Below are 16351 nucleotides of genomic sequence, written 5' to 3'. Positions count from 1 at the left end.
AAGAAATTGCAATATGTTTTGTCGAATGCATTGGCTTTGTTTGATCTAGCGATTCAAAACGGAATAACGTTGATCGTATTTATATTATCCACGCAATTTTGATTTCTCTTGATTATATGAGTATTGGTGTACCTAGTAGTATAACAAATCGTATAATTAAATTTTTCTCAGTGGGCATGATTAAACATATTTTATAGCTTTAGCTCTTAAAGCAAGCACGACTTAAGAATTTTAAAAATTTAGTTTACAGCCTCAGAAATGTATAGTCAAACCATTTTAGGAGTGATAAAAGTGTATTTTCTGATGATTACAACTTTGATACTTGCGCGTGAGATTGACGAAGGCAAAAGTTAGTATTACCTACTTGCCTATTATTTTCTTCTTCTATCATGTCGGTTGTGAGGCGGATTACCAACCCCATCAAACCTGGTGTCACAGTTACTATTGAGCCGCCAAAGGCCACTGACATGGCTCATAATAACGACTACTAACTTAACTTTATATGAGTAAGTAGTAACCGGGACCAACGGCTTAACGTGCCATCCGAATCACGAATCATCTTACTTTCGGACAGTCAGGTGATCAGCCTATAATATCCTAACCAAACAAGTTTTGAACCCGAGACCTCAGGATTGTGAGCTCAACGCTCAAACTACTGGACCACGGAAGCCGTTGCTTATTAAAACAAAAGATGTTTCTTACCGAGCTTTGTCAACCAGCTCAGTGGGAACCAGCTCAGCCGCAGGTTGGAATACAGCAGTCCTGGGAGTCCTTACAGGTACAGTTACAGCTGACACACACAGGTACCGTAAGCTCGACCACGTTATAAAAGGCGATACGGCTCACCATCTATCACGTCAGTCTAACAAAAATCCCGGTGAAGTGTGGGTACTTAGTTCATCTTGCGAAACAACAACAAACAAGAAACATTTGTTGAGAAGCTGTGTAGAAGCTGTGTGTGTGTGTGTAGCTGTGTGTGTGCGATGGCTGGATCTCTGACTACCCCATTGGGTTATAGTGGTGAGCTTATGTCAGTGATCCCTAAGACTATACCGATGATTTCACTTCAAATGAAACACTCGTGCAAAACTCGTGCAAAGTGTCAGGCAATTTTTTTAACATAATCACACCCCGGACACTTCATACAAAAAACATCGTTTAACACAGGCACTACACATTGACGTTATCGTGCACGCGCATCTGTGTGTGACTTCTAACGCCCATAAGATTGAAGACTAAAGTAAGACCGAGGGGGTGAGGTAAGACTAGCTCAGTCTCTGGTGGGGAGCAGAGAGTTGCCGTTTTTTTCTTAGTAACTCCTTATTCTATGGTAGAAGCAAGTATTTTGGCTTTGGCATACTCCGGCAATGCACACCATTGATGTTACGAGTAAATGGGTTCTTTGCTGACAACTGTAGGGGATCAAAAGTTTCATGCCCATATTGTATTTATAGGTACCGAGGATGGTTGGAATAAAGCATTTTGCCATTACCAGCCTGAAACGGGAAACTGTAAGGCGTATATCAGGTTTGCACCAACTATTATTCCATATTAATGACTGTATATCTGACTGTAACTGTATCTGACTACCGCAACTGTGGAGTACAGTCGAGATCTCATATTTACATTTACAATACAATACAATACAAATACACTTTATTGCACCAAAATAAAAAGAAATAATTACAAAAAGAAAACAAAAAAAAACTCTTAACTAAGTAGTATTTATTTATATTACATTTTAAGAATACTACCGTTTTTATCACGTTGGTCTAAAAGAAAGCTCGGTGAGATGTGGGTACTTACTTCATCTTGCGATGGATGTACCTATGACTACCTCAATTGGGATATAGTCGGGATCTTATGTCATTTTAAGAATGAAGAACCTGGTATATCCTGGGCGATGACAGCAGTTATAATATTATGACAGCAACGCCGAAAAATAGGGAAATTTATAGAAAATGTCCCAAGATTGATCATTTTGATCAGAATCAGTAACTCATAACAGACTCTCGTCAGGCTACGGATAGGTGTATCCTTACATTTTTTTTATTTTTTTTTATTTAGGTATTTGAACCATAAATTATGCATTTTTGCACATAACATTCTCTCGCCAAACTGACACCAGTTTGTTGGCGAGTATGTTCTAGTAATGTTTGATTATACTATGTACATGTAAATACCATTTTATCTCTTGGTTACAACATATGTATCACACTTTACGATGACTATTCAAGCAGTGCTTTTACTAAATTTGATTTAATTGCTTCTTTTGGCAGTTCGAGTTTTGACATCTCTGTCTACCCCTTCGGGGATAAAGGCGTGATCCTATTTTTATGTTTTGATATTAACCAATAAACCTATATTGCAGGGCTTACTACTATAACATTACTAAAGGCGACTGTGAAGAGTTTATTTATGGTGGATGCCACGGAAATTCGAATATATTTTCTACAAAAACACGGTGCATGCAGAAATGCGGAGGTATGAACAAAATCTGCTGTGGTACTGAGAACATACGGCCATCCACCACTAGACTTCAATACCAAATGTGGCTGCAGATATTTTTTGTTGAACTGGGCGTGCTTGTACCGTTAGACAGGCAGTCGCTTCTGTAAAAAAATAGACCTGACAAATCTTCAGGCTGGGTAAGCGGACTCTATAAAAAACGGGATAATGTTTGGGAGATGAAGATATCTCGCCAGTCATCCCTAATAAGGTAGATAAAGCCACAAGTAATACACCAGAAGACAATTTGCAGCGACTTTTGAAGTAAAGTTGTAAGTTTTGTCCATATAAACCCAATGCTGACAAAAGTACTTATTTACTTTTAATTTTTTTCAGATTCTTTAAACAGACCCTCAGCCATGGAGGTGAAGAAGCATATGCCCGTCTGCCACCTTCAGGCTGACACCGGACCATGTCTTATCGATATGGAAATGTAATTTGCAATCAACTTTTACTCCTATACAACTTACTTTTAACTTGAGAATAAAAACAATCATAACAGCAGAATACAATTACACATACATACATAAACTAAACAGCCTATATACGTCCCACTGCTGGGCACATGCCTCCCCTCAATCAACCGGAGGGGGTATGGAGCATACTCCACCACGCTGCTCCAATGCGGGTTGATGGAGGTGTTTTTCGGCTAATAGCCGGGACCAACGGCTTAACGTGCCCTCCGAAGCACGGAATAATCTTACTTTTTCGGGCATTTCGGTGATTCAAGCCTGAAAAGTCCTTATCAAACAAAGGACAGTCTCACAAAGTGATTTCGACAATGTCCCCATCGGGAATCGAACCCGGAGCTCCAGATCGTGAGCCTAACGCTCTAACCACTAGACCACGGAGGCTGTTACAATTACACCTGTTCTGGTAACTGCTTGTCTTACTGGGCATGTAATCAGTACCGACAGAGGAATTGTGTCCTTTCCTATATATTCTACTTCGTCGTGTGGATTTTGAGATAAATGCGGTCATTTCACACACTCAACTCACACCTCAACCACTTCAACCCTGGTTACAATCGCAAAAGGCCCAATATAGGCTAATAGCCACCAACCCGCAGTGAAGCAGCGTGGTGGAGTATGCTCCATACCCCCTCCGGTTGATTGAGGGGAGACCTGTGCCCAGCAGTGGGACATGTATAAGCGGTTTATGTTTATGTATAGGCTAATAGCCTGTCTGTATGGTTCATCTTATCCATTCTAGGTCTTCGTATCAAAATCAGCTGCAAGTTTTCTTCTGATTATTGTTGCTAATGCCTGGTATTACGTGCGTATGGTCAATTCTGCACGTTTTCGCTCCGCTTCAGTGGGGAAGGACAGTCACTGGAAGTGTTTTGACCCGAATTATTATTATTATTTGTAATGATAGTTAGTGAAGCCGAGGTAGCCCAGTTGGTAAAACGCTTGTCTCTCACTTTGAGGTCGCAGGTTCGAATCCAGCACAGGCCTAAACCAATGATTGTCGAATTTGTTTTCGAATTCATGTTTGAATTATAAATGATTATCACATGCTCAGCGGCGAAGGAAAACGTCGTAAGGAAACCTAGATTCCCGAGAAATGCATTTTCGGAGGTATGTGACCTAACCTGTATTGGGCTGGTTTTCCCTTCGTGGGTCGGTAAGTCAGACAGGCAGTCGCTTCTGTGAAAAACCGGACCTGCCAAGTCTTCAGGTTAGGTAGGTAAGCGGACCCTGTGAAAAACGGGAGAATGCTAGGTAGATGATGTTAATTAATGCACGCATTCACACAGAAACCGAAACAAAAACCCGGGAGAAAAACAGAGTCTGCATATTATATCAGCATTAACTTGTCATTTAGTTCCATTGTAATCGTACACTACCGCATCTGTGAGTGTGCAATGTGCATTTGGCTTTCCTCAATATGCATTCTATTTAACAGGTACTACTATGACATAAGGACTGAGTCATGCAAGATATTTTCCTATGGAGGCTGTTTAGGAAACGGAAATCGATTCGATGACGAGGAATCCTGTCTGGCAAAATGCAAAGGATCACACTGACAATCTTCGGTCCTCGGGAAGCTGCTGCCTACAAAATCACCGTTTAAAAAATATACGGTCGAATTGAAAACCTCTTCCTTTTTTGAACTCGGTAAAAAAGAAACTAAAAGAAATGTAATAATTAAACAAGTATGATTTATGCGGGGTAAGGCCAGCTTTTGTTACATCTTACCTTTATTAATATGTGATACTTAACTACAGTAAATCCTTTATTAAAATAGGTATACTGGGTGTTAGTGACATCGTAACGAATACTGAGAGGGATGATTCAGACCATGATTCTGAGTTAATATCTAGTGGAATTTTCCGTCGCAAAATTCATGAAATTTTGAGTTTTGTTTTTAATTATTTTCAATTCCATATTGTGCTTTTAGCTGCATAGAACCCAAATTTCAATAAAAAAAACAATAATGACAAATTATCGAAAATTTTCGATGTAATGGAGACAACAGCTGCTCGAACGGGTCAACGGCCACACGCACCGCGCGCCCCGCTCCGCGCGCCCCGCGCCGCACGCCGGCGACGGCGGCGGCGCGGCGGCGGCGCGGCCTACAAAGTAGGCACTACGAACCGATCCTATTTCTTTCTCTGTCTATCGTAAATTATAAATTTATTTTATTCTTATTCTTAAATGGACGGATAATCAACAGGCATAAAATTTATGGAATACACGTCAATTTTAAGCAGAAATCTAAAACAACCGACAGAATTAAGTTGACAGCACACGTCAAACGGTTTGCATACCAGCGAGATACCTTTTTGATTCGACCGGGTTATTCATTCATTTACTCATAGGAATCGGGGCCATTATCTACCTAAAACAGTTGAAACAGTAAATAATTGTATTCTTTGTTGTCATTAGAATAACTAACAACCAACTAACACAACCACCACAGATTAGATAATTAGTTACCTACTATGTCAACCATCCACCAACTTAGTATGTAAGTACCTACGCAAAACCACGCTACACAAAAATCGAGCGAGATCGCGTCTAGAATTGGGCGGACACTCCGCCAGAGTGTTGCCTATCGATATTCTATCGATACCTAGTTAAAAAAAAACCAATAGTAGGTACCTATCGATAGATCTTTTAGATCAATACCCATTATTGTTACAAAGCAAGACCTATCGGTACTATCGCAAGTATCGATCTAAATGTACTATCACTACTTTCGATAGTTTAGACAATTTTCAAGTTCAACAATTGATAATCTACCTATCGATAGTTCGGCAACTCCGCCGCGTAGGCAATGTCGGCATGTTCAAAGAAAAAAATTGTCCGAGAGGAGTGATCTTATTTTTCTTGTTACATGTTGGTACCGAGGTACTAAGTACATACTAAGTTATTCGTGTTTTAAATCTCATTGTTAAATCATCAGTAAAGAACTAATTAAACCTATCCTGTTCTGTGTGTACAATATTCATGTAACGGCTACGTGCTTACATAAGTACCTAGTAGACGGGAGCAACGACTTAACGTACCTTCCGAAGCACGGATCATTTTACTTTCGGACAATCAGGTGATCAGCCTGTAACGTCCCAACCAATGGCCTTATAAACAGATTTTTGTGATATGTCCCCACCGGAATACGAACCCGGACCCTCCGCATCCCATCGCTCAACCACTGGACCACATAGGCCAAGAAGGTTCTAAGACATAATTAAAGGATCCTGGGACGCAAGACCTCCGAGTTAGGGCTTGTTTGATCTGTCTTGATGGATAGTCGGACGTGAATAGCCTCACGGATCAAGGGCAACGCGCGCCAATAAAGTAGGCATTACGAACAGATACTAGGTATTTCTTTGAGTTGATAGGTATCAATCAAGTGAAGTTTCCTGTCGCAAAATTCATAAAAAAATAGATTTTTTTCAGTCCCATATTGTGTTTTAAGCTGCATAGAACGCACATTTAAAATAAACAAATAAAAATTATAAAATTTTATCAATGTCATCAATAATAATAATAACGTATCTACAACTTCAGCTATGCGCAGGTGAATAGCCGGCGCACGGGTCAAGGGCAACGCTCGCCAATAAAGTAGGCATACGAACAGATACTATTTCTTTCTCTGTCACTTGCACCATAAACATACTTCTCTCTCTCTGTCTAGTCGTCGGCTCGACTCGGCCGCGGCCGGCGTGTCGTCGGCGCGCCTTTGATGCTTTGCGCTAACGCCGCCGCGCGCTTCCGCGCTCAGTCGAATACTAAGCTTGACCCGAATCGCGTGATGTTTTTCGAGGATATTTTTTTCGTGTTTGTGAGTGTTTTGTGTTTGTTTTATTCTGTAAATGAGTAGTGTCGACTATGATGATAGATCATAGACCATTTACTGCACAAAAGTATGGAAGATTGTTGATGTTTATTAAAGAGCAAGGTGTTGTGTTTGTGAGTGCGTGTGATACCTACCTACCGCGGAGGAAACGCGATGTTGCATACCTACGTGACGTGACATGTTCTAGGGTACCTACCTAGGTACTTCATCCGAAGGAATAACAATTAAGGTAAGGCAAGAGTAGGGTTTTTATTGTTAATAAGTTAGGAACGTTTTAATAACTGGTAGGTAGGTACCGTGCGTGAAAAATCGTGGCAGTAGGTGTTCTACTTCAACAAACTCAACATTTTTAAACGTTGCACCACTAAGCATCTAAATACAAGAGAATGAAAACTCCTACCTAGATACAACATCGTATCACGCACGCACGCGTAACGTAGCCGTGCGTAGGTTTAACGTCTGTGTGCCGCGTTGTTCGACTTACATTGCGGCACAGTAAAAATTCAAAATCTTAATTAAACATTTGCGACAAGAAAAACACCCACCATCGTTTTTAGTACAATCAAATAGGCGTTCCATTTTTTTTTTCGTTACGATGTCCCTAACACCCTGTATAAAATGACTGAGACTAATTATGATTCTTGTTTTTTTGTTTATGCCGTCCTTTTATAATACACAATTTCTATTCCATTCAAAAACTAATAATTTAAACAATGTATAAAGTATTCGACAATGTATACAGGTAGGTTTTACGGGACTCAGCGGTAAAGGAAAACATCGTGATCCGAACCCACATTCCCGAGAAATGCATTTTGACTTAACCTAACCTAACCTGTATTGGGCTGGTTTTCCCTTCGCAGGTTGGAAGGTCAGTGAGGCAGTCGCTTCTATAAAGAACCGGACCTATAAAATTTTGAAAAACGGGATAAAGTAGGTATTGAGTTGTAAGAGCCGCCGGTCCCCAGAACATTGCTATTTTGTAAGTCTGAAAATTTCTGTGCGCAACATCTTCTACCATTTCCTAACACTACACAATACATACCTAATAAGCAGCAACAATCGGCAACTATTCAATTTGGAACATCGTGATCACTAGACACGCCTCACACACCTAACTGGATAAAAAGTTGTAGGCCCAGATTGTAAGGGATAAAATAATTGGGACACTCGTGTGATTGAAGTTTCCTTTCAAAGCCACCATATTGCGTGCACTAATGGAACCTTGGAGCGGTGTGAGAAGCCTGCGTAGACAGCAAGACGCATGGTGATATGACGACGATAGGTATGTCATGTAGAATTACAGGGGGGTTAAAATGGCCGCACCGAAGCAAGAAAGCAATATTGCAATTTGACATTTGCGCATATAAAAGTAAGTGCGCAATGCAAACAAATGTCAAATAGCTTAGATGAATTGCTTCGATGTGGCCATTTTAACCCCTGTACTGAAGACATTTTGATGTATTGACCTCGTATATAAATAAATAGACTTGACTACCTACCGATATCTTTAAAAAAGCGTCTGCGGTGCGTCTTGTCACTAAGTGACAACGTGTCAAGGTCAAATTTAGTCGCAATGGGCGTAATGACGAGACTTTCCAACCGATATTGCTCTTTGTTTTAACAAGCATAACATCTTAATTTGAGGGAATGAACTTGTACTTAATGTATACGTATTTATAACACGTTTCGAACGCTTTTTTAGAAAAAATCCTTAGCGACTGTGTCTATTTGTTTATAGTATGTCAGTGCATTGATGTGTACAGGGTGTTAGTGACATCGTAACGAATACTAAGGGGGATGATTCAGACCATGATTTTGAGTTGATATCAAGTGGATTTTTCCGTTGCAATCATGGTCTGTATCATCCCTCAAAGTTTTCGTTACGATGTCATCTGACGTCATTAACACCGCTTATATTACTATAGTAACACACTGAAGATGCGTTTTAGGCAATTTCCAAGAAATCGTGTCTCGAGTTCTGAATATCCCCCAAACTTCACTATGATATAACTCTCGCTCATAAGGTGTCAAATTAAAAGCTATAAACACAATTATTATGTTCAGAAAACCATATTTATTTGACCATAACAATATTATGATAGTAGGTACTTAATACTTCTTTGTGTGACGGTATTGGATACATTTTCGAATACAGGATTCTTCGTCTGGGAACCGATTAGCGTTGCCTCCACAGCCTCCGTACGTGAACAACTTGCAAGCATTAGCGTTCACGTCGTAATAGTACCTGTTAAATATAAATGTGCATTGGTGGTGATTCCAGTTCACAACATTTAATTTTATTTCAAGTTATACCTGTCATTTTCTTATCCGCCGAAAAGGAAAGAGACGGATAATCGCACATATGGACAGGCATATTTCTGGAACACATGTCAATTTTAGGCAGTAATCTAAAACAACCCTCTAAAATTTTTTTGACAGAATTAAGTACAGCACACGTCAAACGGGATGCATACCAGCGAGATATGATTCGTTCGGGTTATTCAATCATCATCATTATCAGCCGTACGACGCCCACTGCTGGGCATAGGCCTCCCCCAAGGATGTCCACGACGATCGGTCCTGCGCTGTCCACTGCCACTGTTATTCAATCATTCATTTTAAATTTAACAGCCGTCAAACATCCATCCCTTTCCTTTTCGGCGGTTAAGGAAATAACACCTATCATAACTTAACTAAAGTTAGGTGGTGTGTATTGGAATCAGCACCATTGTTACACGATGAATTTGGTCTCACTAGAAACCTCACTTGTTGTGTCAGGACCAGGGCAGAGCCACACCCAGGATATTTCATACAAAACACCACACAGTTATCATACACGCCCATACGATTGAAGAATAATGAATGAATGAATGAATGAAATATTTTATCCATATTTTGTTAGTAATAGAAGATTATATCTAAGTTAGTAAAATTTATAATTTTCATTGGATGTCACATGCATGTACATCCAGTGAGTGAGGATGGGACTGTCCATCCTTTGTGAGACCACCTTCAGGAGACTGTTGCTGCTGCCCCGCACTCGCTCCCACAGAGAAGCCACACGCAAAAGACAAAGAAAAAACAAAAAAAAGACAAAGAAAAAGAAAAAAAAAGACAAAATTTCGATAAAGTAAGACGGAAGGGAGGTGAGGTAAACCTAGCTCAGCCGCTGGTGGGGAGCGGAGAGTTGCAAAGTTGCTCCTAGCTAGGCAATACAAGTGTTGAGGCCCCTTTACATAGCCCTTACGCCTATTTCTCGGGGTAAGTAGAAGTATTTAAAATTCCACTTGTACATACATATACACATAACACAGCGCAACAGCGCTGAGATAGCGCGACAGCGAAATATTGAAAATCTAAATATTATGTTAACTGTAAACAACACGTGCGGCTAGCAAACAAACAACACCTGCACTTGTTTACGACACACGTGCAAGGTACGGTAGTGGGGACAACCCTTATAAGAAGGCGAGCCGCACGAGTTGTACCATTCTTGTGTCGAACTCCGTACAGAGAACATCCAATAAAAGTAATCCGTGACAGTGAGCCATTGTTTAACTGGCGCTATGCGTCCTCCACAAAGGTCACTGTTACCTTGGGATCAGAGTATAATATTCCTACTCTAACATCAGAAGTAGAGGATCGTCCTGCTGCCCACCCATTATATTGAAAAAAGACGGCCACAAAGGATGAAACTATAATCGTGGATGGAGTCAGGTGTTTAATTAATTAAAACTAAGGCTAAACTTGGAATTGGACCTGAATATAAAAATTGGACCTGGACTTGAGCCGTGGCATATTCATCACAATGACTATGTAATGTCAGGATCGAGGATAATGGTGCCTACCTGCATTTGAATACTGTTGTTACGGTGAGTCGTTTTCATACTGGAACTTTATTGTTATTGACTTCATTGCTGGGTGTATTTTAATTTTTAATAATGAGGAAATTGATTTCAAATTAACTTGGAAAGTACTATTTCTCTTTATTTTAAAACAAAATTGACGAGATATATTCCCGCAATACGTGTCAATCATAATTCAAACCGCGTTTTCAAATCGGTTTTCATCATCGTCAAATCTTGGTATTTTGGTCTAAAAATGTTTTGAATTGGTGCAGACACGCTAACGCTGCGTGGTTTAAGCTGTATTTTCTCACTCCAAGCAATAAAGAAATGAACTTTCGTTAAATTACAACGTGATTTGTAATCTACCGTCATTAATAAAATAATCTTTATAAACCGATTGAAAGAGTCATGTGAATGTGATAATACACCTAGTTATTTTGTTTCATGTGACCACTGCTACATGACGACGAGTGAATGACAAACGACGAAGGCGTTACAGCATGACACAGTCTGAGCGTGGCAGCCGTGCCGCGTGTGTACCGTGTGGTGGTGACTTCGTGGCAGCGTATTGTATACTAAGCTGGCGCTTGATTGCCAATAACCGCCATTTCTTTTAATAGATTATCAGAATGACCGAACAATCTTCAGAAAGCAAGAAACGTTTCGATTCCAAATGTGCTAAAGTAAAATTATTTCATCCAGGAGACTTTGTGCTTTGTAAAGATACCCAATGGTCTAATAACAAGCTAGGTCCTAAATATTTAGGGCCATATCAAATTGTAAAAATTATTGGCAATAATCGATACGAAATACAAAGTCTTCGTCCTGGCCAAAAAAAAAAAAACTACAATAGCTCATGAACATCTCAGATTAATACCAAACCCGAATTTAGAATGATCCGTGATAGCAGTTTACAAGAAATAAAAAAAAAATGGTTGTAAAGGTCACTTGTCAAAACAAGCCACAAAATAGCCTCTGAGTTCATCGAATATTTCTGAGACTGGAACTGCTGCTAATCCAAGCAACTAAAGCCTCTGAGTTTGGCAAACGTCCCTTTCACCGTGATGTTGTTGAAACAAGCTATATTTTTGGCCGCTGAGTTTGTCAACTGAACTTTCAACCAGAACAAGCTTATAAAATTTAAGCCTCTGAGTCTGGCGAAAAGTAAAAACTATTTGGTTGATTAACATCTTCACCCATTTTAATCCGATCTTTGAACAAATAACGGACTAGGAAACTATTATTTTATTTATTTTAATTTGTGAGATCGTATCGATGGAACGATATAGACTTACAACTGGGCGTTACAATGCAATTTAAAAAATGAAACGATTATTATTGAATTTGCCAATTGTAAGCTCCTGTCGATGCACCGATATAGACTTACAACAACTGACTTAACAGCACAAATACTTAGTTACAAATTGAATGAATATGCTACTACAGTGAACTAAAAGATACCCTTGTTTCAGAATAAACGCAAGCTCAGAGCACGAGCTGCGTATCAGTATGGCCGTGATAGCGCGACAGCGAAATATTGAAAATCTAAATATTATGTTAACTGTAAACAACACGTGCGGCTAGCAAACAAACAACACCTGCACTTGTTTACGACACACGTGCAAGGTACGGTAGTGGGGACAACCCTTATAAGAAGGCGAGCCGCACGAGTTGTACCATTCTTGTGTCGAACTCCGTACAGAGAACATCCAATAAAAGTAATCCGTGACAGTGAGCCATTGTTTAACTGGCGCTATGCGTCCTCCACAAAGGTCACTGTTACCTTGGGATCAGAGTATAATATTCCTACTCTAACATATAATATATCATATACGTTGTTTTTATTTACTAATATTATCATTGAGGGCTTGTTCCATACAAATCAAAATTACCTTTCTCTACAAGAAAAAAAAAATTACCTATTGGAAGGTCATCTGGACCGCATCCTCGGACACGCGATCACACCCGGACACTTCATACCATAGAATAAGGAATAATACTACGTATAGAACGGCAACTCTACGCTCCCCACCAGCGCGTGAGCTAGGTTTACCTTACCCCCGAAAATAGCTTAGTCTCCAGTCGCATGGCGTCAAACGTCACACACACAGATGCACGTGTACGATAACGGCAATGTGTGGTGTATAAGAGGTTGTATCAAGTGCGGACACTTGATACAACCTCTTATACATAATCGCGTCACAGCCCGGAGGCTGTGACGCGATTACGATCACCTTTTCACTTTCATCCAGCCAACAACTAAACTATCTCCATCTATGGTATCACTTTTACTAGATAAATGGTTATTTTGAGTTCAAAATCAATGAGTTGAACAATAAACTTACTGTGGTATTAAAGCATAACAATTCCCCGGATTAGGCTGCCACTCGCACGTTGAAAACTCATCATCTAGTATAAACGGGTTTGAAATTACTTCAGCGCCTAAAAAAAATATGTTTTATTTATTATCCAATACTTCTACCTCCCCCAATCGTGCCTCTGACTATCCCAATCGAGATATAGTCGTGAACTTAAGTTATGTTGTTTTATGTTTGTTCCACTACCTCTACAACGTGGAGTACGTTCCATACCCCCTCCGGTTGATAGAGTGGAGGCTTGTGCCCAGCAGTGTGAAGTTATATAGGATGTCATAGTATAGGAAAACTAAACCATGGTATGTGTTATTATCCAATCATCCCGCATCATCCCACTTGTGGGTATTGACTTCATCCACTTCTGCGCTAAACCCCATCCACAACTTTACACCTTCGCAACGATATTATCTAACCACGCCGGTGAATTCCTTCATCACACTTTTTTATTTGCTTTCTTTTAAAAAAATACCTGGCACTGTTTTTTTTTTTGTTTTGTGGAAATAATATGTTAGTGACGGTGTTAATGACGTCGTAACGAAAAGAGCTGTCTGCTACGCACCATGTTCCCAGTATGAACTGATAAGTTTGGTCATGAAAGAATGACTATAATCACACACGTACCTATGTACATTAAAAAAAGGTTATTACAAGGTTAGTGATTATTTAGACGATTTGAATGAATGAGATTCTGAGAACTGATATTAGGCAGCCAAATACTATTTTTTTTTTTTAAAGAACGTGTAAGCCTCTGTGCCGAGGTTTTTCTTGCAGCTTCTTTTCCCCGGCTATACAGGTTGTGAGAAGCTGCAGTATTTTTAGGCGGATGAGACGTTCGTTATGTAAAAATGACGATTCAAAGTGTAACTATGTTACCTACTGAATAAAGATACTTTTGAATTTGAGTTTTTTGAATACATAATATTCACATAGGTCGTCATTGCATACCTCTACATCTTTCGTAACAGGAGTGCTCCGAGTCGAATCTATTGGCGTTCCCTCCACATCCACCATAAGCGAACTCCTTGCAGTATCCCTTGTTAACATCGTAATAGAATTTACTGCAAAAAAATCTCAATTAAGTAGTTTAGAGAGATTCTTAGCGTTAATTCCCGAAGTTCTGGAGATTCCGTGCTCTGAAGGTCGGGGTCCCATTCGTCCTGATAACGCGTAACTAACATCGCAGTTCCACGAGTGCAAATCCCGCCTCGGGCCGTTTAGATCATAGATAATTGATATCACAACATACATACACATACATAAACTCACGCCCGTTATCCCTAATGGGGTGGGCAGAGCCACAAGTAATCAAAGACAACTCACAAGGTGATATCACAAGGTTTCCAGTATTTGTGCCCGGTTAATGGCAACAGGCTCGCCCCCTGTTACATGGGACTTAAATATCAGTTGGCGAGGAGTGGGTGCACATATGCATACTATACACCTATGCCTATCCCTTCAGCGTTATAGGCGTGATGTTATGTTATGCTGTCAAAACTTGAACAATACCAACCTAATCCCGGCTCGACAAATTCCTGATTTCGCCTGGAGATGACAAAAATCACTATTATCCCAATATCCCTTCTTGTACACGTCTTGAGAACCTATAATTGTAATGTGAAAACTAAATTAATGTTTAAAAACCCGTTGTTCCTAGTCGTGACAAATGTTATACAACAAAAATTGATGCAGGCACAATTTAAAATATTCTAAGCATATACTTATTAGTATTTGAATTGATAGGCAACTGAATTAAGTAATACTAACTTCTTCCTACGTGATACAAATCGGCAGGTTGAGGTGTATTAGCAGATACAAAGCCAATTAACAATAACCACACAAACGAAGCCACTTCGAAGATAGCACAATTTTCCATATTCAAAACAATATATTTTTTAATTCAGACTTGTTTCCTTCCAGAGTTTAAGTAACAAAATGTTCATGGAGCTATAAACATTTGGCAGCATAATTCAAATTATTTTAATCCATTTTATTACCTATACCTAGGTATATTATATGATTTGTTCCACATGTTACCTAAATGGGCAAATTAATCTAATCAAGCGAAACTAGATATAGTTGGCGTAAATAATTTTATGATATTGATAACATAAACCCCCAACCGATCCATAGTCACACCGAGTTACCACACCGGTGTAACTACGGATCAATAAAATGATCCTTAGTCACACCATGAAATAGGCGGCTTAAATATTTTTTTTATTTTCTGAATTAACCTGTTGATAGAAGATGGAATATTTCAGTAATGAATATTCAGACTGAGGAGCTCGGTGGCGCAGCGGTAAACTCGCTCGGTCTGCGATTGTTAAAGTTAAGCAACTTTCGCAAAGGCCGGTCATAGGATGGGTGACCACAAAAAAAGTTTTCATCTCGTGCTCCTCCGTGCTACGGAAGGCACGGTAAGCCGTTGGTCCCGGCTGCATTAGCAGTCGTTAATCACCATCAATCCGCACTGGGCCCGCGTGATGGTTTAAGGCCCAATCTCCCTATCCATCAATAGGGATAGCCCGTGCCCAGCAATGGGGACGTTAATAGGCTGATGATGATGACTATTCGGACAAATGTGAATATAAACAAAATAATCATTCAATTTACACTAAAATATACATCATATTTTGTATTCCATTATTTAAAAATATCAGCTACACGTTTTGTGTAGGTACGAATATATAATCTATTACTGAAAGTATTGCAAGATGAAGTGACAACTAACAATTATAAAAACTAAAAATATTGAAATTAATATAAATCCCAATAAAAGACGAAAAATTTAAATTGAGAAAGACAATTATTATAAATAAATGGCGTTAATTCATAACATCACTGTTGCTAATTTTCTTGAAATAATGCGTTAAATCTTTGGTACCTATTTACATAAATAATTTTGCATTTCTACGTTTGTCTGAATATTATTTTTTCCATCGGTAAAATATAAGTTTCTCCCTTCATTTATTTTTCAGTCCTCACTATATAAAACTCACACAGTATAAAGCAGCTTAGTTGGATTATATCCTTATGGTGGGACTGAGGATAATTTTATTGGTCCATAGTCACACCCCAGTGTAGTAACTCGGTGTGACTAGGGGTCGGTTGGCAAATAAACTAACAAGCTTCCTATAGAACATCGGACAAAATTATACAAATCAGGAAAAGAAATGTTGGTAGTAGTGTAGTCAGAATCACGATTACAATCCTCGATATTTCATCCACATTCAAATGGGAACTACTCAATCTCAACCATATGTGATTTTTGTATAAAATGAGCGAAAATAGCTACGTATCTACTTACCTTTTACT

General features: G+C 39.3%; 1 protein-coding gene across 1 annotated transcript; it reads right to left on the bottom strand.

The window, feature by feature from the left end:
- Positions 1–8922: 8922 nt before the first annotated feature.
- Positions 8923–14909, bottom strand: LOC126369112 (boophilin-H2-like). Its single transcript, XM_050013405.1, has 5 exons — positions 14801–14909; positions 14547–14637; positions 13982–14094; positions 13007–13103; positions 8923–9058 (listed from the first exon to the last, which is right to left on the bottom strand). Exons 1-5 carry the CDS (start codon positions 14907–14909, stop codon positions 8923–8925), a joined length of 546 nt encoding a protein of 181 aa, XP_049869362.1.
- Positions 14910–16351: the final 1442 nt, after the last annotated feature.

This window comes from Pectinophora gossypiella, chromosome 8 (assembly GCF_024362695.1).
Source record: "Pectinophora gossypiella chromosome 8, ilPecGoss1.1, whole genome shotgun sequence".
NCBI classification, from domain to species: Eukaryota; Metazoa; Arthropoda; class Insecta; order Lepidoptera; family Gelechiidae; genus Pectinophora; species Pectinophora gossypiella.
The sequence above is the reverse complement of the archived record's forward strand: the minus strand, read 5'-3'. Positions and strand labels throughout refer to the sequence as shown.